The sequence below is a fragment of the Oscarella lobularis genome, chromosome 3, assembly GCF_947507565.1.
Source record: "Oscarella lobularis chromosome 3, ooOscLobu1.1, whole genome shotgun sequence".
Classification (NCBI taxonomy): domain Eukaryota; kingdom Metazoa; phylum Porifera; class Homoscleromorpha; order Homosclerophorida; family Oscarellidae; genus Oscarella; species Oscarella lobularis.
This window is the reverse complement of record NC_089177.1, coordinates 3,832,343-3,848,499: the sequence shown is the minus strand read 5'-3', so window position 1 is coordinate 3,848,499 and position 16,157 is coordinate 3,832,343. Positions and strand designations below refer to the sequence as shown.

The 16,157-nt window shown below is 45.5% G+C and overlaps 11 protein-coding genes across 11 annotated transcripts; 2 read left to right on the top strand and 9 right to left on the bottom strand.

The window, feature by feature from the left end:
• Positions 1-161: 161 nt before the first annotated feature.
• LOC136184259 (ras-related protein Rab-2) lies at positions 162-1,382 on the bottom strand. The gene is made up of 7 exons (XM_065971127.1): positions 1,244-1,382; positions 1,089-1,160; positions 820-970; positions 671-763; positions 581-617; positions 459-533; positions 162-406 (listed from the first exon to the last, which is right to left on the bottom strand). Exons 1-7 carry the CDS (start codon positions 1,287-1,289, stop codon positions 245-247), a joined length of 636 nt encoding a protein of 211 aa, XP_065827199.1. The 5' UTR covers positions 1,290-1,382; the 3' UTR covers positions 162-244.
• A 43-nt stretch (positions 1,383-1,425) lies between these two features.
• Positions 1,426-3,125, bottom strand: LOC136184245 (tubulin beta-4B chain). The gene is made up of 4 exons (XM_065971111.1): positions 2,975-3,125; positions 2,795-2,903; positions 1,670-2,733; positions 1,426-1,620 (listed from the first exon to the last, which is right to left on the bottom strand). Exons 1-4 carry the CDS (start codon positions 3,029-3,031, stop codon positions 1,504-1,506), a joined length of 1,347 nt encoding a protein of 448 aa, XP_065827183.1. The 5' UTR covers positions 3,032-3,125; the 3' UTR covers positions 1,426-1,503.
• A 54-nt stretch (positions 3,126-3,179) lies between these two features.
• Positions 3,180-4,973, bottom strand: LOC136184244 (tubulin beta-4B chain-like). The gene is made up of 4 exons (XM_065971110.1): positions 4,814-4,973; positions 4,636-4,744; positions 3,519-4,582; positions 3,180-3,459 (listed from the first exon to the last, which is right to left on the bottom strand). The coding sequence occupies exons 1-4, from the start codon at positions 4,868-4,870 to the stop codon at positions 3,337-3,339; spliced, it is 1,353 nt and encodes a 450-aa protein (XP_065827182.1). The 5' UTR covers positions 4,871-4,973; the 3' UTR covers positions 3,180-3,336.
• A 77-nt stretch (positions 4,974-5,050) lies between these two features.
• LOC136184241 (tubulin beta-4B chain-like) lies at positions 5,051-6,777 on the bottom strand. Its single transcript, XM_065971108.1, has 4 exons — positions 6,635-6,777; positions 6,464-6,572; positions 5,347-6,410; positions 5,051-5,292 (listed from the first exon to the last, which is right to left on the bottom strand). Exons 1-4 carry the CDS (start codon positions 6,689-6,691, stop codon positions 5,170-5,172), a joined length of 1,353 nt encoding a protein of 450 aa, XP_065827180.1. The 5' UTR covers positions 6,692-6,777; the 3' UTR covers positions 5,051-5,169.
• Positions 6,778-6,870: 93 nt separating this feature from the next.
• LOC136184243 (tubulin beta-4B chain-like) lies at positions 6,871-8,602 on the bottom strand. Its single transcript, XM_065971109.1, has 4 exons — positions 8,441-8,602; positions 8,283-8,391; positions 7,163-8,226; positions 6,871-7,108 (listed from the first exon to the last, which is right to left on the bottom strand). Exons 1-4 carry the CDS (start codon positions 8,495-8,497, stop codon positions 6,986-6,988), a joined length of 1,353 nt encoding a protein of 450 aa, XP_065827181.1. The 5' UTR covers positions 8,498-8,602; the 3' UTR covers positions 6,871-6,985.
• LOC136184261 (M-phase phosphoprotein 6-like) lies at positions 8,569-9,446 on the top strand. The gene is made up of 5 exons (XM_065971129.1): positions 8,569-8,701; positions 8,751-8,860; positions 8,907-9,000; positions 9,051-9,151; positions 9,210-9,446. The coding sequence occupies exons 1-5, from the start codon at positions 8,660-8,662 to the stop codon at positions 9,352-9,354; spliced, it is 492 nt and encodes a 163-aa protein (XP_065827201.1). The 5' UTR covers positions 8,569-8,659; the 3' UTR covers positions 9,355-9,446.
• On the bottom strand, positions 9,177-9,971 carry LOC136184262 (mediator of RNA polymerase II transcription subunit 10-like). The gene is made up of 4 exons (XM_065971130.1): positions 9,786-9,971; positions 9,652-9,735; positions 9,499-9,601; positions 9,177-9,449 (listed from the first exon to the last, which is right to left on the bottom strand). The coding sequence occupies exons 1-4, from the start codon at positions 9,902-9,904 to the stop codon at positions 9,363-9,365; spliced, it is 393 nt and encodes a 130-aa protein (XP_065827202.1). The 5' UTR covers positions 9,905-9,971; the 3' UTR covers positions 9,177-9,362.
• LOC136184264 (geranylgeranyl transferase type-2 subunit alpha-like) lies at positions 9,886-12,275 on the bottom strand. The gene is made up of 13 exons (XM_065971131.1): positions 12,215-12,275; positions 12,056-12,166; positions 11,700-12,006; positions 11,445-11,642; positions 11,314-11,397; positions 11,176-11,264; positions 11,046-11,120; positions 10,906-10,996; positions 10,715-10,852; positions 10,532-10,663; positions 10,398-10,477; positions 10,147-10,348; positions 9,886-10,098 (listed from the first exon to the last, which is right to left on the bottom strand). The coding sequence occupies exons 1-13, from the start codon at positions 12,215-12,217 to the stop codon at positions 9,956-9,958; spliced, it is 1,653 nt and encodes a 550-aa protein (XP_065827203.1). The 5' UTR covers positions 12,218-12,275; the 3' UTR covers positions 9,886-9,955.
• Positions 12,276-12,285: 10 nt separating this feature from the next.
• LOC136184260 (mitochondrial import inner membrane translocase subunit Tim21-like) lies at positions 12,286-13,298 on the top strand. Its single transcript, XM_065971128.1, has 6 exons — positions 12,286-12,480; positions 12,530-12,592; positions 12,655-12,752; positions 12,817-12,890; positions 12,950-13,049; positions 13,100-13,298. The coding sequence occupies exons 1-6, from the start codon at positions 12,291-12,293 to the stop codon at positions 13,187-13,189; spliced, it is 615 nt and encodes a 204-aa protein (XP_065827200.1). The 5' UTR covers positions 12,286-12,290; the 3' UTR covers positions 13,190-13,298.
• Positions 13,172-14,391, bottom strand: LOC136184257 (transmembrane protein 231-like). Its single transcript, XM_065971125.1, has 6 exons — positions 14,224-14,391; positions 14,011-14,171; positions 13,832-13,960; positions 13,642-13,785; positions 13,502-13,583; positions 13,172-13,453 (listed from the first exon to the last, which is right to left on the bottom strand). Exons 1-6 carry the CDS (start codon positions 14,360-14,362, stop codon positions 13,206-13,208), a joined length of 903 nt encoding a protein of 300 aa, XP_065827197.1. The 5' UTR covers positions 14,363-14,391; the 3' UTR covers positions 13,172-13,205.
• Positions 14,383-16,157, bottom strand: LOC136184247 (voltage-gated purine nucleotide uniporter SLC17A9-like). Its single transcript, XM_065971112.1, has 10 exons — positions 15,984-16,157; positions 15,727-15,931; positions 15,568-15,667; positions 15,314-15,514; positions 15,160-15,256; positions 15,024-15,111; positions 14,936-14,970; positions 14,707-14,881; positions 14,630-14,659; positions 14,383-14,572 (listed from the first exon to the last, which is right to left on the bottom strand). Exons 1-10 carry the CDS (start codon positions 16,155-16,157, stop codon positions 14,427-14,429), a joined length of 1,251 nt encoding a protein of 416 aa, XP_065827184.1. The 3' UTR covers positions 14,383-14,426.

Sequence of the window (16,157 nt, the reverse complement as noted above, 5' to 3'; positions counted from 1 at the left end):
TCGGCCAATCAGCGTCGAGCATGACCTAATGCGTCGAATCTAATCAGCCCGTGGGCCAATGAAACGAGGCGCGCTAATAGGTCAGGTGAAGACGCTTCCGTTTTCGACTAGCACTCGCGCCGCGCGTTAGAGGGAAACCAAGGACGACGAAAGAAAATTCCTACCGCGTGCAAATTAGATGTATTTATACATTTAACGACTCGACGACGGTGGGGTGGGGTTCTCATGCAGGCAAGAGCAAAACTTAACAACATCCCGATTGCTGTTGACCGCCACCAGGAGATTGCAATTGCGGCGAACCCTGCGTGTGTTGCGGACCCAATTTGATTCCATTTGCTTCGTTGTTGATATCAAAGACTCCCTCCTGAATCTTCTGATAGATTTCCTTTGCCGTATTGATGAACGCCTTTGTGCACAAGGGCTACAGTAAACTTGATACATAGTTATATGCAATTTACTTCTTCGACGTTTGCTGCGGTCTTGGCTGACGTTTCCATGAAGATGAGGCCATGTTCCCTAGCAAAGGCTTCTCCCTAAGACAACAAATCAATAACATCGCTATTATTAATAGATCTTTTACTTCTTCTTTTTTCACTTCACGTCTGGCTTCCAGATCACTGAATAAATAGATAAATAACCAATGATCCTATTACACCTTATGTTCATCTACCTCTTATTTCCAATCAACATGATAACCATGTTCGAGTTCGAATGCTGCCTTGCGTCTTCCAACCACGTGGTCAGATGATTGAACGTGTCACGCCTACAAAAAGAAAAAATCAATATCCTCCATTTATCCCCACCCCTCCCCCTCTTTACCTGGTAATGTCATAGACAAGAAGAGCTCCCGCTGCTCCCCTATAATAGGACCGCGTGATTGATCGGAACGATTCTTGTCCAGCCGTATCCCAGATCTGAAGTTTGATCTGTTTTCCGTCAATGCTGATCATCCGCGCTCCGAATTCGACTCCTAATTAGTTTATTAAGGGCCCTCTCTTTTCTCTCCCCCCTCTCCCCCCCGTGTAAGCACAAGCGAGTTCGGATTCGTCGCCGCTTTTCCTTTCGGGGACCCCCTTCTCGGCTCTCACCGATCGTGAGATCGTGGACAGGTTGAAAACGCTTGTCGGTGAACTGTAGAAGGAGGCACGACTTGCCGACTCCTGTGAAAAGACAAAAGACGACGCTCAGTAGAGGAGCGCAGACTTTCGGGAAACGGTACGACGTCAAAAGCGAAATCGCTAACCTGTGTCGCCAATAATGATGTACTTGAAGAGATACGTGTACGACATAACGCTCGGACGGCTACAAATGCAGATTCGACGACAATTTCGGCACGAATCACAGTCAGAAACGAACGTTGATATTAAATCACGTGATGGAGGCTAAAAATGACATCATGCGGCAATCATGAGGTCCTACGACACGGCCCCCGTATGTGCATAATATTTATAGCACACTGACTGGTTAATATGAAGTTTCATGTCTGAGTCTAGGGAATTGAGTCTAGGCGGTATCCCCTTCACCTTCACCTTCTTCCTCTTCAAAGTCAGCCTCCTCTTCGGCTGTGGCATCTTGATATTGCTGATACTCAGACACGAGATCGTTCATGTTCGATTCAGCCTAAAAAGAACATTCTAATTATATACGGTGTGTGGACATCTGTTGACACCTCGGTGAATTCCATTTCATCCATTCCTTCTCCAGTGTACCAATGAAGGAAAGCCTTGCGACGGAACATGGCCGTGAATTGCTCGCTGATACGTTTGAAGAGCTCTTGAATAGCCGTGCTGTTGCCGATAAAAGTGCCGGACATTTTGAGACCGCGTGGTGGAATATCGCACACAGCCGTCTTCACATTGTTGGGGATCCATTCCACAAAGTAGCTGCTGTTCTTGTTCTGCACGTTCAGCATCTGCTCATCCACTTCCTTCATAGACATGCGACCGCGGAACATCGCCGCCACCGTTAGGTAGCGACCGTGGCGAGGATCACAAGCAGCCATCATGTTCTTGGCATCGAACATTTGCTGAGTGAGCTCGGGGACGGTAAGAGCGCGATATTGCTGCGAGCCACGGCTCGTCAGTGGAGCAAAGCCGGGCATGAAGAAATGAAGACGGGGGAAGGGAACCATGTTGACGGCGAGTTTTCTCAAATCCGCATTCAGTTGCCCAGGGAAACGGAGACACGTCGTCACGCCACTCATCGTTGCAGAAACGAGATGATTCAGATCACCGTACGTTGGAGTAGTCAGCTTGAGCGTACGGAAACAGATATCGTAGAGAGCTTCGTTGTCAATGCAGTACGTTTCGTCAGTGTTCTCGACGAGTTGATGAACAGAGAGCGTGGCATTGTACGGTTCGACGACCGTATCCGATACTTTGGGCGATGGAACGACGCTGAATGTATTCATAATGCGATCGGGATATTCCTCACGAATTTTTGAGATGAGCAGAGTGCCCATGCCTGATCCCGTTCCGCCACCAAGAGAGTGAGTCAACTGGAATCCCTGCAAGCAATCGCAACTTTCGGCCTCTTTTCGAACGACATCAAGCACGGAATCGACGAGTTCGGCTCCTTCTGTATAGTGACCTTTCGCCCAATTGTTTCCGGCGCCGCTTTGACCGAAAACGAAGTTATCCGGTCGGAAAACCTGTCCAAATGGGCCTGATCTTACGGAGTCCATGGTGCCGGGTTCTAAGTCGACAAGTACGGCTCTCGGAACGTATTTTCCGCCTAAAGACAGCATTTAGCTGTGAGTAAAATAATACTTTATCACAGAAAGTGACTCTTTTACCCGTTGCTTCATTGTAGTAGACGTTGATGCGTTCCAGTTGAAGATCAGAGTCTCCGTGATAGGTTCCCGTTGGATCAATGCCGTGCTCATCCGAAATAACTTCCCAGAACTGTTCAATGAAAAAGTCAAGGCATGAATGAAATGAAATTTGAACCACGGGATTCTTAGAAGGAGGCGCACCTTGGCGCCGATTTGATTTCCGCACTGGCCCGCTTGAAGATGAACTATTTCTCTCATCGCTCACACAGTAAATGATGACAACGCTTTCAGTTGTTGCGTGAGACAAAGGATGTTGCTATGGTGCGAAAACAAACGACAGTAATTGGCCACATCATAAGTGCGCTTACCCGTATAAAAATGAACTCACCTCACTGTACGAGGGGGCGAGAGGAATAGTCACACTGTATTAGACCTCACAACATTCAAATCGCACAACCAACAACGTCAAACAAAAAGTTAGACAGAGAAGAACGACATTGACAGAAACAGTCATGATGATTCACAGAAGTCATGAAGATTCATTAGCACTTTCCGCTTCGACTTTACGTCGCTTCGGCATCTCCTTCGCCTTCGCCTTCTTCCTCTTCGAAATCAGCCTCCTCTTCGGCTGTGGCATCCTGGTACTGCTGATACTCAGACACGAGATCGTTCATGTTTGATTCAGCCTAAAAGAAGAAATGTTCATTGGTGATCAACCCCCAGCAAAACACAACGTAAAATATACCTCGGTGAATTCCATTTCATCCATTCCTTCTCCAGTGTACCAATGAAGGAAAGCCTTGCGACGGAACATGGCCGTGAATTGCTCGCTGATACGTTTGAAGAGCTCTTGAATAGCCGTGCTGTTGCCGATAAAAGTGCCGGACATTTTGAGACCGCGTGGTGGAATATCGCAGACAGCCGTCTTCACATTGTTGGGGATCCATTCGACGAAGTAGCTGCTGTTCTTGTTCTGCACGTTCAGCATCTGCTCGTCCACTTCCTTCATCGACATGCGACCACGGAACATCGCCGCCACCGTTAGGTAGCGACCGTGGCGAGGATCACAAGCAGCCATCATGTTCTTTGCATCGAACATTTGCTGAGTAAGCTCAGGAACGGTAAGAGCGCGATATTGCTGCGAGCCACGGCTCGTCAGTGGAGCAAAGCCGGGCATGAAGAAATGAAGACGGGGGAAGGGAACCATGTTGACAGCAAGCTTACGCAAATCCGCATTCAGTTGCCCAGGGAAACGGAGACACGTCGTCACGCCACTCATCGTTGCAGAAACGAGATGATTCAGATCACCGTACGTTGGAGTAGTCAGCTTGAGCGTACGGAAACAGATATCGTAGAGAGCTTCATTATCAATGCAGTACGTTTCATCAGTGTTCTCGACGAGTTGATGGACAGACAGAGTAGCGTTATACGGTTCGACGACCGTATCTGATACTTTCGGTGACGGGACGACGCTGAATGTATTCATAATACGATCGGGATATTCCTCGCGAATTTTCGATATGAGCAAAGTGCCCATACCCGATCCCGTTCCGCCACCAAGAGAGTGAGTCAACTGGAATCCCTGCAAGCAATCGCAGCCTTCCGCCTCTTTTCGAACGACGTCGAGTACGGAATCGACGAGTTCAGCTCCTTCGGTGTAGTGTCCTTTGGCCCAGTTGTTTCCAGCGCCGCTTTGGCCGAAAACGAAGTTATCCGGTCGAAATATCTGCCCGAAAGGGCCCGATCGTACCGAATCCATCGTTCCCGGCTCGAGATCGACGAGGCAGGCGCGCGGAACGTATTTCCCGCCTAGAGCGCGACACGTTCGCCATGTTTTAAGATGGCCGACTCGGCGCGCTTACCTGTCGCTTCGTTAAAGTAGACGTTGATGCGTTCCAATTGAAGATCGGAGTCTCCATGATAGGTTCCCGTCGGATCGATGCCGTGTTCGTCGGAGATGACCTCCCAGAACTAAGCGAAACGGGGTTAAACCACGCGTTCGCTTTTCTCTCACGCGAAAAGCCGTGCCGGGTGTATTACCTTGGCGCCGATCTGGTTACCGCACTGTCCGGCTTGAAGATGAACGATTTCGCGCATCGTTTAGACACAGAAACACGACGAGCTAGTGCTGCTGCTGCTGCTGGAGCGAGGTTTGTTTGGTCGGTGGGGGTGACAACGGACTGTTGCTAAATGAAATCCTCAACGCTCATTGGTTCAAACGTGCGTCATCAAGCACGTGCTTACTCTGATTGGCCAAAACACGCGTTACCGCTCACGTGATATCCTGCCGGGTATTTTGACCTTACAACCAACACACCAGACAAGAAATAGACAGAAAAACAATTATTCAAAGTTTTCAAGCTGCAGGTGTCTGCAAGAGATGACCGCATTTTCATTTACGTAGCCTCAGCGTCACCTTCGCCCTCTCCTTCTTCCTCTTCAAAATCAGCTTCTTCTTCAGCAGTAGCATCTTGATATTGCTGATACTCAGACACGAGATCGTTCATGTTCGATTCAGCCTAATTAAAAAAGCTATTAAATACCAAACAAGATCATTCCGATTCGCTTCCTACCTCAGTGAATTCCATTTCGTCCATTCCTTCTCCAGTGTACCAATGAAGGAAAGCCTTGCGACGGAACATGGCCGTGAATTGCTCGCTGATGCGTTTGAAGAGCTCTTGAATAGCCGTGCTGTTGCCGATAAAAGTGCCGGACATTTTGAGACCGCGTGGTGGAATATCGCAGACAGCCGTCTTCACATTGTTGGGGATCCATTCCACAAAGTAGCTGCTGTTCTTGTTCTGCACGTTCAGCATCTGCTCATCCACTTCCTTCATAGACATGCGACCGCGGAACATCGCCGCCACCGTTAGGTAGCGACCGTGGCGAGGATCACAAGCAGCCATCATGTTCTTTGCATCGAACATTTGCTGAGTGAGCTCGGGGACGGTAAGAGCGCGATATTGCTGCGAGCCACGGCTCGTCAGTGGAGCAAAGCCGGGTATGAAGAAATGAAGACGGGGGAAGGGGACCATGTTGACAGCAAGCTTACGTAAGTCCGCATTCAGTTGCCCAGGGAAACGGAGACACGTCGTCACGCCACTCATCGTTGCAGAAACGAGATGATTCAGATCACCGTACGTTGGAGTAGTCAGCTTGAGGGTACGGAAACAGATATCGTAGAGAGCTTCATTATCAATGCAGTACGTTTCATCAGTGTTCTCGACAAGTTGATGAACAGAGAGTGTGGCATTGTACGGTTCGACGACCGTATCCGATACTTTGGGCGATGGAACGACGCTGAATGTATTCATGATACGATCAGGATATTCCTCGCGGATTTTCGATATGAGCAAAGTGCCCATACCCGATCCCGTTCCGCCGCCGAGCGAATGCGTCAACTGGAATCCTTGAAGACAATCGCAGCCTTCCGCCTCTTTTCGAACGACGTCGAGTACGGAATCGACGAGTTCAGCTCCTTCGGTGTAGTGTCCTTTGGCCCAGTTGTTTCCAGCGCCGCTTTGGCCGAAAACGAAGTTATCCGGTCGAAATATCTGCCCGAAAGGGCCCGATCGTACCGAATCCATCGTTCCCGGCTCGAGATCGACGAGGCAGGCGCGCGGAACGTATTTCCCGCCTAGAGCGCGACACGTTCGCCATGTTTCAAAATGGCGGATTAGGCGCGCTTACCTGTCGCTTCGTTAAAGTAGACGTTGATGCGCTCCAATTGAAGATCGGAGTCTCCATGATAGGTTCCCGTCGGATCGATGCCGTGTTCGTCGCAGATGACTTCCCAGAACTAAGGTTTAACCTACGCGTTCTCTTTTCTCTCACGCGAAAAGCCGTGCCCCAGTGTATTACCTTGGCGCCGATCTGGTTACCGCACTGTCCGGCTTGAAGATGAACGATTTCGCGCATAGTTTAGACACAGAAACACGACGAGCTGCTGCTGGAGCGAGGTTTCGAGTTTGTCTGTTGGTCGGTGGGGTGACAACAGACTGTTGCTAAATGAAATCCTCAACGCTCATTGGTTCAAACGCGAGCACGTGCCTACCTTACTCGACTCTGATTGGCCAAAACACGCGTCACCGCTCACATGATATCCTGCCGGGTATTTTGACCTTACAACACACCAAGACAAGAGAAAGAGACAGAAAAACAATTATTCAAGTTTTCAAGCTGCAGGTGTCTGCAAGAGATGCGCCTTTTCATTTACGTCGCCTCGGCGTCACCTTCGCCCTCTCCTTCTTCCTCTTCAAAGTCAGCCTCCTCTTCGGCTGTGGCATCTTGATATTGCTGATACTCAGACACGAGATCGTTCATGTTCGATTCAGCCTAATTAAAAAAGCCATTAAATACCAAACAAGTTCATTTCGATTTGCTTCCTACCTCAGTGAATTCCATTTCGTCCATTCCTTCTCCAGTGTACCAATGAAGGAAAGCCTTGCGACGGAACATGGCCGTGAATTGCTCGCTGATACGCTTGAAGAGCTCTTGAATAGCCGTGCTGTTGCCGATAAAAGTGCCGGACATTTTGAGACCGCGTGGTGGAATATCGCAGACAGCCGTCTTCACATTGTTGGGGATCCATTCCACAAAGTAGCTGCTGTTCTTGTTCTGTACATTCAGCATCTGCTCATCCACTTCCTTCATCGACATGCGACCGCGGAACATCGCCGCCACAGTCAAATAGCGACCGTGACGAGGATCACAAGCAGCCATCATGTTCTTGGCATCGAACATTTGCTGAGTAAGCTCAGGAACGGTAAGAGCGCGATATTGCTGCGAGCCACGGCTCGTCAGTGGAGCAAAGCCGGGCATGAAGAAATGAAGACGGGGGAAAGGAACCATGTTGACAGCAAGCTTACGCAAATCCGCATTCAGTTGCCCAGGGAAACGGAGACACGTCGTCACGCCACTCATCGTTGCAGAAACGAGATGATTCAGATCGCCGTACGTTGGAGTAGTCAGCTTGAGCGTACGGAAACAGATATCGTAAAGAGCTTCGTTGTCAATGCAGTACGTTTCATCAGTGTTCTCGACAAGTTGATGGACAGACAGAGTAGCGTTGTACGGTTCGACGACCGTATCCGATACTTTGGGCGATGGAACGACGCTGAATGTATTCATGATACGATCGGGATATTCCTCGCGAATTTTCGATATGAGCAAAGTACCCATACCCGATCCCGTTCCGCCGCCGAGCGAATGCGTCAATTGGAATCCTTGAAGACAATCGCAGCCTTCCGCCTCTTTTCGAACGACGTCGAGTACGGAATCGACGAGTTCAGCTCCTTCGGTGTAGTGTCCTTTAGCCCAGTTGTTTCCAGCGCCGCTTTGGCCGAAAACGAAGTTATCCGGTCGAAATATCTGCCCGAAAGGGCCCGATCGTACCGAATCCATCGTTCCCGGCTCGAGATCGACGAGACAGGCACGCGGAACGTATTTCCCGCCTTCAAACAAACGCTTTTTCAAACGCTTTTCAAAATGGCGGATTAGGCGCGCTTACCTGTCGCTTCGTTAAAGTAGACGTTGATGCGCTCCAATTGAAGATCGGAGTCGCCGTGATAAGTTCCCGTGGGGTCGATGCCGTGTTCGTCCGAGATAACCTCCCAGAACTGCCGAAAGATGCCGTGAGATGAGTCGCGCTTTTTCGCGCGATCGTACCTTGGCGCCGATCTGGTTTCCGCATTGCCCAGCTTGAAGATGAACGATTTCGCGCATATTTTCGACGAGAACAATGCAATAGCAACTTCGGTGCGAGTGTGTGTTGGAGTGATCGTCGGCAGGGTGACCGTTGCAAACGTCAAGTCGACTCTGATTGGTCGATACGGAGAACGTCCCGAATAATATTCCACGGTCCCGTATCGGATTCTCCAACCAAAAATGAGCGTGCGGAAACTGTCAAAGAATGTCCTAGGAATGAAGGTATTGTAGTTAATAGCCCAGAAATCGCTTTGGATACAGTTGTTTACAGTTTATGAAGAAGAAACGCGAAGAAGAGAACATGGACGAGGCAGATTCTGCGCGTATAGAAGACGAAGAGCACTGGTATTTGGAGGAAAGACATTCGACGTCTCCTACAGGGTAAAAAAACAGACGTCAAATCGTACCATTGCTAAATTCCAATAAGGACGAAAATTGAAGAAGGCGTCAGCGTGGTCACGTGCGAAAACCTTAGTCCGTGCGGTAGACGATCTTTTCGCGGATTCAATTCTTCAGTCGAGGTGACCAAGTGACTGAAACTGATCAAGAAAAAAAACAAATGTCTGTATAGAAATTTTATAATGAAATTACAGCAAAGAAGGAAACATACGTAGATAGTGATGACGTAGAAGAAAACGAGGCCGTTGTTTCTAATGAAGAAATGGCCAAAAGGTAGACTATACAAGTTCATTGGAACACCACTCTTTTTTACTGTGACCTCCTTTGGCAGATTTGGTTCGCTAGTTCAAACAGTGGACAAGAAATTTTCTAGAAAAAGAAAGAATCGCCACCCTATTGAGGAACAGGAGGGATTTTTAGAAAAGACTGTCTCTAATAATACTAAGCCAAAATTTCTAAAGCCAGCAGATGACTAGTTATTGAATCAAAGTAATTTTCTTGCTATTCTGTATTCCTGCATTTGCTCAGGAAAGAATTTGTCCAATTCTGTCAATAAATGACTTCGAAACATCTAGTTATCATTAATTATAGGAGGAGGACACAAAGTATATTTATCTGACTTTGTAGGCCTCTACTTTCTGCTGAACCTGACTGCTCTTTTCCGTTACTTTGTGCAGACACTGTTGCGTATAAAGTTGCGGATTTTTTCCCATGTCAATATACCTGTAGCTCAGCTCTTTGATATGACCTCCTATATCTTTTTCGTATCTCACTCTAGCACTTCGATGGGCACGTTGACGTCTTCGACGTCGAACTTCATCTGATAAATCTGTCGCATTTCGTCAATCATCGCATTGCTAGAAAAAGAAACGCTGTTCGCTCGCGAATTATCGACGCGATTACTGACATTCTCGAGTTGAGAACTGCTTGGCTATTCGGTTGGAAATCACTCACGGTGATTCCAATTTGCCGTACGGTCTCGACAAAGATCTCCAGCTTCTGTTCCAAGGCGTGAAACTCGCTCATTTTTTTGCGTTTAGCGTGCGCTACAAGCCGGCGGCACAATACTCGGCACAATCACAGCTCTAGCGTCAGGAGCGGAAAACGCGTCCTTAGCACTGTTTTTACGTCTTCAATTGATCTTAACGGATTGTGGCAAAGAGAAAGATACCCCAGCTTCATTCCTTTCAGACCACTCAGCGACTCGATGGATGAAATTTCTAAACTCAAAATAAATGACGAGCTTTTTCCTCTTGTCTTTCTCTTACTATTGTGATTCAGCGAGAGTCTAACAAGACGAGAAAGGCGAGCTAGAGATGATGAAATCTCAGCAATTTGATTTTTATCAGCAATGAGCACAGAAAGATTGAGGAGATGCTGACAGCCGCTTAGACTTGATAGGCAATTATTGCTGACATCCAATTCTGTAACAAACGAGACGTGGTGCATGTGATAGAGTCTAGAAAGACCCTAAAAATGAAATCGAGATACAGATCCACATATATTGAATTACTCTCACGTGATCCTTTAGATCAAGAATTGGATTTCTAAAATTTCTAAATATTGACTCGACGACTCTTTCTATGACAAAACGAGATTCTAACAGACCACAAATTATATGCGAAAATTTAACTTTGTAGCAATTGGATTTACTCAAATCTTGATAATATCCTTTTCTGCATGGATCCACCACAGATATCAAATCTACCAAATGAGCCACTATAGTGTCCTTGTGACCAATTGGATCAATTGCTTCCATCAAGAAAACAAGTGTCAAAAGTGTCCCTGGAAAAGAAGCACTTCACATTTTCAGTCAAAACCGCTTTTCTTACTTACATTTGTTTCCTGGTTCTAATTCCAGCAATTGCTGGCATGATTCTAGTTCTGACGTCAAAACGGCGTCAGCTGACTGCGTTTTCTTGCGCCGAAATAGCTGTAGAGAATCACACAGCCCATAGCCAAGAGTCTCCTCATCTGGAACACAAAGAGAAAGTCAACAAACCATATATTCATTGTCATATATTCACCAGAAGTGAACGTTACTGCTATTTCTTGCTTGGCACTGAACTCTGCTCTGACTATAATTTCCTTTGCAGTCTTTGCGTCTACTCTCGCTTGCTACACTTAAGTGTAAGACATACGCACACCTGTGCTGTATATTCTTTACCCAAATGAACGACGCTGAGGACGTCCACTCTACAGGGCATTCAACGCCATCAATAGTCAACACCACAGAAAAAACCTATTTAATCACAGTACCTATAAAAAAATAAAACTCTTTTTTCTATTTCACTTACGTCGACTGGCTTTGTTAGGGACACGTGCACAAGCAAGTCATTGTCATTCTTTTCCGCCAGTACACAGCTTATGATTAGAGGAGATTCCACTAGGAGAATTTTCTCACTATGTGAAAGATTTGCATGTAGCAAACTCACCTCTTCCTAAGAGCCATCTATGATAGAACCAAGCACTTTGATCGTATGGATCCGTAAAAACAGCATTCTGTACCAACTCGTATTCTAGACACACTTTTTGCCTAATTTTTATATCTTTTCTAATTGCGTACCTTTGACTAATGCTGATTCAGCCGGTCTCTCCTTATTCTCTGGATCTGGATGAACGAGAGGAAGAAGTTTGCTGCGATAGTGCCAACCCGAATAATTCGAAATGTTATCCATGATCTTTTTCATGGAAAACTCGAATTCCTTCTCGGATTCAATTCCAGCTTTCGAAACGACAAACCTCCGATAATCCCAACAGTGAACTAAAATCAATTAATTAAATTAATTAATTAATGACTTTCTATATCACATGAACACACAATTCCTCTCGTCGTATTTGAGAAAAACGTCACAGAGCCGTATCTCCTCATCCCATTCTTCTTTCTCGTTTGCATACGTCATCATAATCCACTTACGATGTAACCAAGCACAATAGGATTTGGGATTGACTCCGAGACATGTTTCCGTTAGACGACGTTCGTGCTTTGCGATGGTCACGTGTTCGGAATTGTCTCGCTGTTCAATCGCCTCGCGACGAATATTCCACAATGTTGTCACATCCGGGTCGGAAGTGAGAATTTTTTCGGTAAGTTCTAGAATTTCGTCGTCGTATTCTTTATTCGCTCTCTACGTCGGAAAATGAAATATTTGTAATTGACAAACACTTCTGACTTGCTTTTTCGAAGATTTTCGCGTGAATGGCTTGATACGTCTTCAGTTTCTTCTCTCGTTCCTTTCTTTTGGCCTCTTGCTGTTCGGCGGTCGTCCTAACCTTTACCCGACCGTGCTACACTAGAATAAGCAAAAGAACGACCAAGAATTCGCGAAAACGCACCATTTCCAGTAGATTCTCTTCGCGAGAGAGCGTGGGCTGATTCGATTAGGCACCGCGCGCTAACATTGAGATCAAAATGGCTTTATTTCGGCGTCTAATGCGTCTGGAGCCCTGCTTGACAAACCTCCATAGCCGTTACTTACGCAGAGTAGCGTCGACACAGGCGGCCAATCAAAAACCATCTCAGAAACACGATAAGGGAGTGTTAGAATCTCTCATAGTTGGAGAAGAGCGTCAGAACACGGAAATATCTACAGCAAGAAAAGGTAGACACGAACTTGAAACTTAGAAGATTATTTACGTATTTGTTTCTAGTAATTGAAACTAGTAAAGATGTTAGCTATTTGGGAGTGATATTGGTTGGATTTGGTATCACTGGTATAATTCATTTTTAGTCATCGTCTTTGGAGGGGTTTTTTCGTCTAATATCTACATTATAGGAATTTTGTTTTGGTCCGTTTTTTCTGAGTTTCTAAAAGGCGACAGTCCCCAAAGAATTTTTACAAAGTCTCTTAAAAAAGTGAAAGCGGACAGCCGCGTTAGTTCTTTGCTACAACATCATAAATCAATAAATCAATAGTCATACCCCTATTTTATACTAGGTAAAAGAAACGCTGGGGGAGCCAATCACAGCCCATGGGGAATCATCAGGAAGGGGAAGACGCAGACACATTGCGTAAGCTTATTTATTTATTTATTACGTACTACATAGTAAATGTTTGAGGGAAATAATAGTAATCAAGCTTACGTTGTTGATGGAGAAAACTACATAAGGGTAAAGTATCACCTGAAGGGTAGCCAACGTGAAGCAACAGTTCACGCTGACCTAAAAGAGGCAAGAAGAAAAAATCAAAAAGAATCTAATAGGAGATATTTATTCTATAGACATCGAAAGGAAAATGGGAATTTCGTTACATTTTCGTTGAACTGGATGGATACCCTTATGGCACAATCATAATCGAAGACAATCGTTAACTGTTTTTTTTATTGGCTACTTGACGATGGTCTGAACTATTTGATTTTCAAACACAAACCGTTTGAGATAATGAAAGACGAAAATAAAGACAACCAATATGGCGAGATACTGAATCCACGCCTCCTTGATAATTTGCCAAAAATTGGGCCTATAGCTAATAACTTGATTGGGATAACGTATCACTCCAGAAAGAGTGAATTTCTCGCTCGACGAGGAATAGTCATTCCTCCATATCCGATTAACATTACTCAAGTAGATTGACTCTAATAAAACATCGTGGCTTCCTCCTACTGATATCAACACAAACTTACCATTTCTTGACTCATACATCCTCAATATATCAACTACGTCATAATCAATAGCAAAGGGGCTACTAGAATTAACAACAGACACCTAAAAAAGGCAACACTGTTGATTGTTGATACACACGCGCACACAAAGTATCTCTTACATCGTATTGTGTATAATGAGTAGTTAGTGATAAGGGCGTGGCCTGTTTGAATTCTAACTGGCCACTAAAATCGAAGCGAGAGCCCGGAATTGGAGTTGAATCGTGTATAAAAGCCATGCCCTGTAGCTTTAGATCCACGTAGCGCTGAAAAAAATTAATTTAAAAAATCAATATCTATTTGTATATATACCTTCAATGAGTAGGAAAAGAATAGCAACATTTGAATGTCTACTATGGTTTCTTCTTCTAATCGAGGCATTTCCACGGTTAATATCAAACGATCGTTGAGTCCGTCGTGATTATCGTCTTCCTCATAGGACTGAAAATTTAATTAATTAACTTAATTAATCCGAAAAAAATTAATTTTACTTTTATGACGGGGATTCGAAGGTGATTCGAATAGATGAGATTGAAATGAGAGAAAGTGCTCCACGCGAGAAGCCGATTGGGTCCTCGAGCGAAAATCATCGCTTCGTGACGATATTTGATGTCAGGCTGCTCTCTGAACGTGCTAACGCGCAGCCAAAAGCCTATGAAAAGATCGAAGTGATAGCGCGCGCGCGAAAAAATCCGTGACCTTACCCAAACTACGATAAGAGACGAAGAAGGGGACGATGATCGTAGCCAGAAAGATGACTAGTTGAAAGAGAAAAGCTTTCGAGAATACGCTGGCTCGATAAAGTCGCGCGATAGGCGACGAATAGACGGAGAACAACGCCATCGTTAGGGACTTGGCTACGCTCTCGTTCCCGGATGTATCGTTCAAAAAAGGTGAGAAAATACTCTCAATGTATAGCTGTCTCTTGAGTTGCTATAGTGGTGAATATCAATGTTCCTAATAATGAAAAACCTGACATAGCCAGAAAAATGATTGACCAATCGTTGCCTGTCGACTGTAGAACGTTGCCAGTAAGCGACACAGCCAAACTTGCTAAAAAATTCAATATAGGCACATCGGTACAATTTTTGCGCTGTAGTTAAAAACTACCGGGAATTTGAGAGAGTCCATTCGAAACCCCTATATTATATATATATAATTTATTTATTTATTTATTTAGGACATACCTGTTATTGCTCCTGCATATTCTGGATTGATAAGTGAAAGGTAGGTATACGCCCCACAGTTGTGCAATTGTTGCACAGACACTATAATGATCATAACAATGACAGTGCCAAGGAAAGACAGCGACGAGAATGCCAAAAGTAGCAAAAAACACGAAGGAACCACATTGGAAATAAACTAAGCAGTGAAGAAGATTGCATTAGGAAACATACGATATACAGGGCCCTTTACTTGCGTAAGCTTTCGAGCAGAAAGAAAACTGAACCCTAGAAACAAGAAATTAATAGACCATTATCAAAGTCATCTAATTCTATCTGACCAGATTGTATGAGCTTGTCACATAGAGTGCCACCCAAAACGATCGAAATTCCAGCGGCAAGCCAAGTAAGAGTGTTACATGGCCAAGCCTAAAGAAATAAATTTCCGCAAATACAGTAAACTTTTTTCAAACGCACGGGTTTGTCGGAAAAGATATCATTGACGTAGGTGGGAAGCCAAGAATAGAAAACTGCAGAGATGCTGTTATCACAAAAGTGTGCCAATTGCGCGGCGCTATCTCACAAGTCATTGAATATATAGAAAACACAGCCATCATATCATCAGCTTTACATTATCGATTTGTTGACAAGTATTTTCCGCCAAGGCAGAACAACTTTTTCACTCCGAATCACTCTTGATTCCTTCTTTTCAAAAACGCACATTCGAACGAGACCAGCCCATAACAACGTCCCAAATCCCGACAAGTAATAAACAGATGCCCAGCCATAGTGAGGCACCAGACCCGAAGCCAAAACACCACACAAAACGGTGCTACGACAAAGAGAAAAAATAACAATTAAATAGAATCAATAATCATACGGTACCCAACGTGAATAGATCCCGTTGGAAGACTGAGACTCAACGAGCGACGTTTCTCCACTACTCGATTCGACACGAGAACAGAGAGCGCCGGAAAGAAAACGCCTTCGAAAAAAAAAATTCATATGACTGTGTCCTGTGTCCACAAGTCAATGATCTCTGACCTTGAAAGATTCCCAATGTAAAGCGAAGGAGGACGACTCCTCGTACTTCCATTCGTCGCGCCACTATCGGTACGCTTAGTGTCGTTACTCCCGATGCGAGAGCGGCGTAGAGAAGAACGATTTCGCCGCCCCAACGATCGGCGAGTCGACCGCTCGGTATTTGCACGATAGAATAGCCCCAAAAGAAGGCCGATAGCGCAAGACCCTAGATAATATCGCAATTCTTTGCTTGCATCGAGTCTGCGACGATTTTTCACCGATGTTCGCTTGTCCCAGTCGAATTCTTTTGCCATTTCGACGATTGTGAAGGGAAGTGCCGATCGCGTGACGAAGAGGAGAGTGAATCCTGTTACGAGACTGCACATCCACGCTCTCCATTCTCGGGGAGTCCACGTAGCCATCTGATCGTCGTCGTCGCCACTCGAGTCCAT

Bases quoted from the DNA above. Each gene is read 5' to 3' on its own strand.
- LOC136184257 (XM_065971125.1), bottom strand. From the start codon at position 14,362: ATGGCGTTGTTCTCCGTCTATTCGTCGCCTATCGCGCGACTTTATCGA. The intron at 14,172-14,223 runs GTAAGGTCACGG...ATCTTTTCATAG, and splicing joins CGTCTCTTATCGTAGTTTGG to GCTTTTGGCTGCGCGTTAGC. The intron at 13,584-13,641 runs GTAAGAGATACT...TGCCTTTTTTAG, and splicing joins CTCATTATACACAATACGAT to GTGTCTGTTGTTAATTCTAG.
- LOC136184261 (XM_065971129.1), top strand. From the start codon at position 8,660: ATGAGCGTGCGGAAACTGTCAAAGAATGTCCTAGGAATGAAG. The intron at 8,702-8,750 runs GTATTGTAGTTA...AGTTGTTTACAG, and splicing joins AGAATGTCCTAGGAATGAAG to TTTATGAAGAAGAAACGCGA. The intron at 9,001-9,050 runs GTGACCAAGTGA...ATGTCTGTATAG, and splicing joins GATTCAATTCTTCAGTCGAG to AAATTTTATAATGAAATTAC.
- LOC136184245 (XM_065971111.1), bottom strand. From the start codon at position 3,031: ATGAGAGAAATAGTTCATCTTCAAGCGGGCCAGTGCGGAAATCAAATC. The intron at 2,734-2,794 runs GTAAAAGAGTCA...TGCTGTCTTTAG, and splicing joins CTACTACAATGAAGCAACGG to GCGGAAAATACGTTCCGAGA. The intron at 1,621-1,669 runs GTGTCAACAGAT...TGTTCTTTTTAG, and splicing joins ATGAAATGGAATTCACCGAG to GCTGAATCGAACATGAACGA.
- LOC136184260 (XM_065971128.1), top strand. From the start codon at position 12,291: ATGGCTTTATTTCGGCGTCTAATGCGTCTGGAGCCCTGCTTGACAAAC. The intron at 12,481-12,529 runs GTAGACACGAAC...ATTTGTTTCTAG, and splicing joins AATATCTACAGCAAGAAAAG to TAATTGAAACTAGTAAAGAT. The intron at 13,050-13,099 runs GCAAGAAGAAAA...TTTATTCTATAG, and splicing joins TTCACGCTGACCTAAAAGAG to ACATCGAAAGGAAAATGGGA.
- LOC136184247 (XM_065971112.1), bottom strand. From the start codon at position 16,157: ATGGACTCGAGTGGCGACGACGACGATCAGATGGCTACGTGGACTCCC. The intron at 15,932-15,983 runs GTGAAAAATCGT...GATATTATCTAG, and splicing joins ACTGGGACAAGCGAACATCG to GGTCTTGCGCTATCGGCCTT. The intron at 15,112-15,159 runs GTGCGTTTGAAA...TTATTTCTTTAG, and splicing joins ATATCTTTTCCGACAAACCC to GCTTGGCCATGTAACACTCT.
- LOC136184244 (XM_065971110.1), bottom strand. From the start codon at position 4,870: ATGCGCGAAATCGTTCATCTTCAAGCCGGACAGTGCGGTAACCAGATC. The intron at 4,583-4,635 runs GTAAGCGCGCCG...GTCGCGCTCTAG, and splicing joins CTACTTTAACGAAGCGACAG to GCGGGAAATACGTTCCGCGC. The intron at 3,460-3,518 runs GTATATTTTACG...TTCTTCTTTTAG, and splicing joins ATGAAATGGAATTCACCGAG to GCTGAATCAAACATGAACGA.
- LOC136184259 (XM_065971127.1), bottom strand. From the start codon at position 1,289: ATGTCGTACACGTATCTCTTCAAGTACATCATTATTGGCGACACAG. The intron at 764-819 runs GTAAAGAGGGGG...TTCTTTTTGTAG, and splicing joins CTTGTCTATGACATTACCAG to GCGTGACACGTTCAATCATC. The intron at 618-670 runs GTAGATGAACAT...CTATTTATTCAG, and splicing joins ATGTTGATTGGAAATAAGAG to TGATCTGGAAGCCAGACGTG.
- LOC136184264 (XM_065971131.1), bottom strand. The intron at 11,398-11,444 runs GTACGCAATTAG...AAGTGTGTCTAG, and splicing joins TGAATCAGCATTAGTCAAAG to AATACGAGTTGGTACAGAAT. The intron at 10,349-10,397 runs GTGAGAGTAATT...TTTCATTTTTAG, and splicing joins TTCTTGATCTAAAGGATCAC to GGTCTTTCTAGACTCTATCA.
- LOC136184243 (XM_065971109.1), bottom strand. From the start codon at position 8,497: ATGCGCGAAATCGTTCATCTTCAAGCTGGGCAATGCGGAAACCAGATC. The intron at 8,392-8,440 runs GTACGATCGCGC...ATCTTTCGGCAG, and splicing joins GAAACCAGATCGGCGCCAAG to TTCTGGGAGGTTATCTCGGA. The intron at 8,227-8,282 runs GTAAGCGCGCCT...GTTTGTTTGAAG, and splicing joins CTACTTTAACGAAGCGACAG to GCGGGAAATACGTTCCGCGT.
- LOC136184241 (XM_065971108.1), bottom strand. From the start codon at position 6,691: ATGCGCGAAATCGTTCATCTTCAAGCCGGACAGTGCGGTAACCAGATC. The intron at 6,573-6,634 runs GTAATACACTGG...GTTAAACCTTAG, and splicing joins GTAACCAGATCGGCGCCAAG to TTCTGGGAAGTCATCTGCGA. The intron at 6,411-6,463 runs GTAAGCGCGCCT...GTCGCGCTCTAG, and splicing joins CTACTTTAACGAAGCGACAG to GCGGGAAATACGTTCCGCGC.
- LOC136184262 (XM_065971130.1), bottom strand. From the start codon at position 9,904: ATGAGCGAGTTTCACGCCTTGGAACAGAAGCTGGAGATCTTTGTCGAG. The intron at 9,736-9,785 runs GTCAGTAATCGC...TTCTTTTTCTAG, and splicing joins GCAGTTCTCAACTCGAGAAT to CAATGCGATGATTGACGAAA. The intron at 9,450-9,498 runs GTCAGATAAATA...AATGATAACTAG, and splicing joins AGAAAGTAGAGGCCTACAAA to ATGTTTCGAAGTCATTTATT.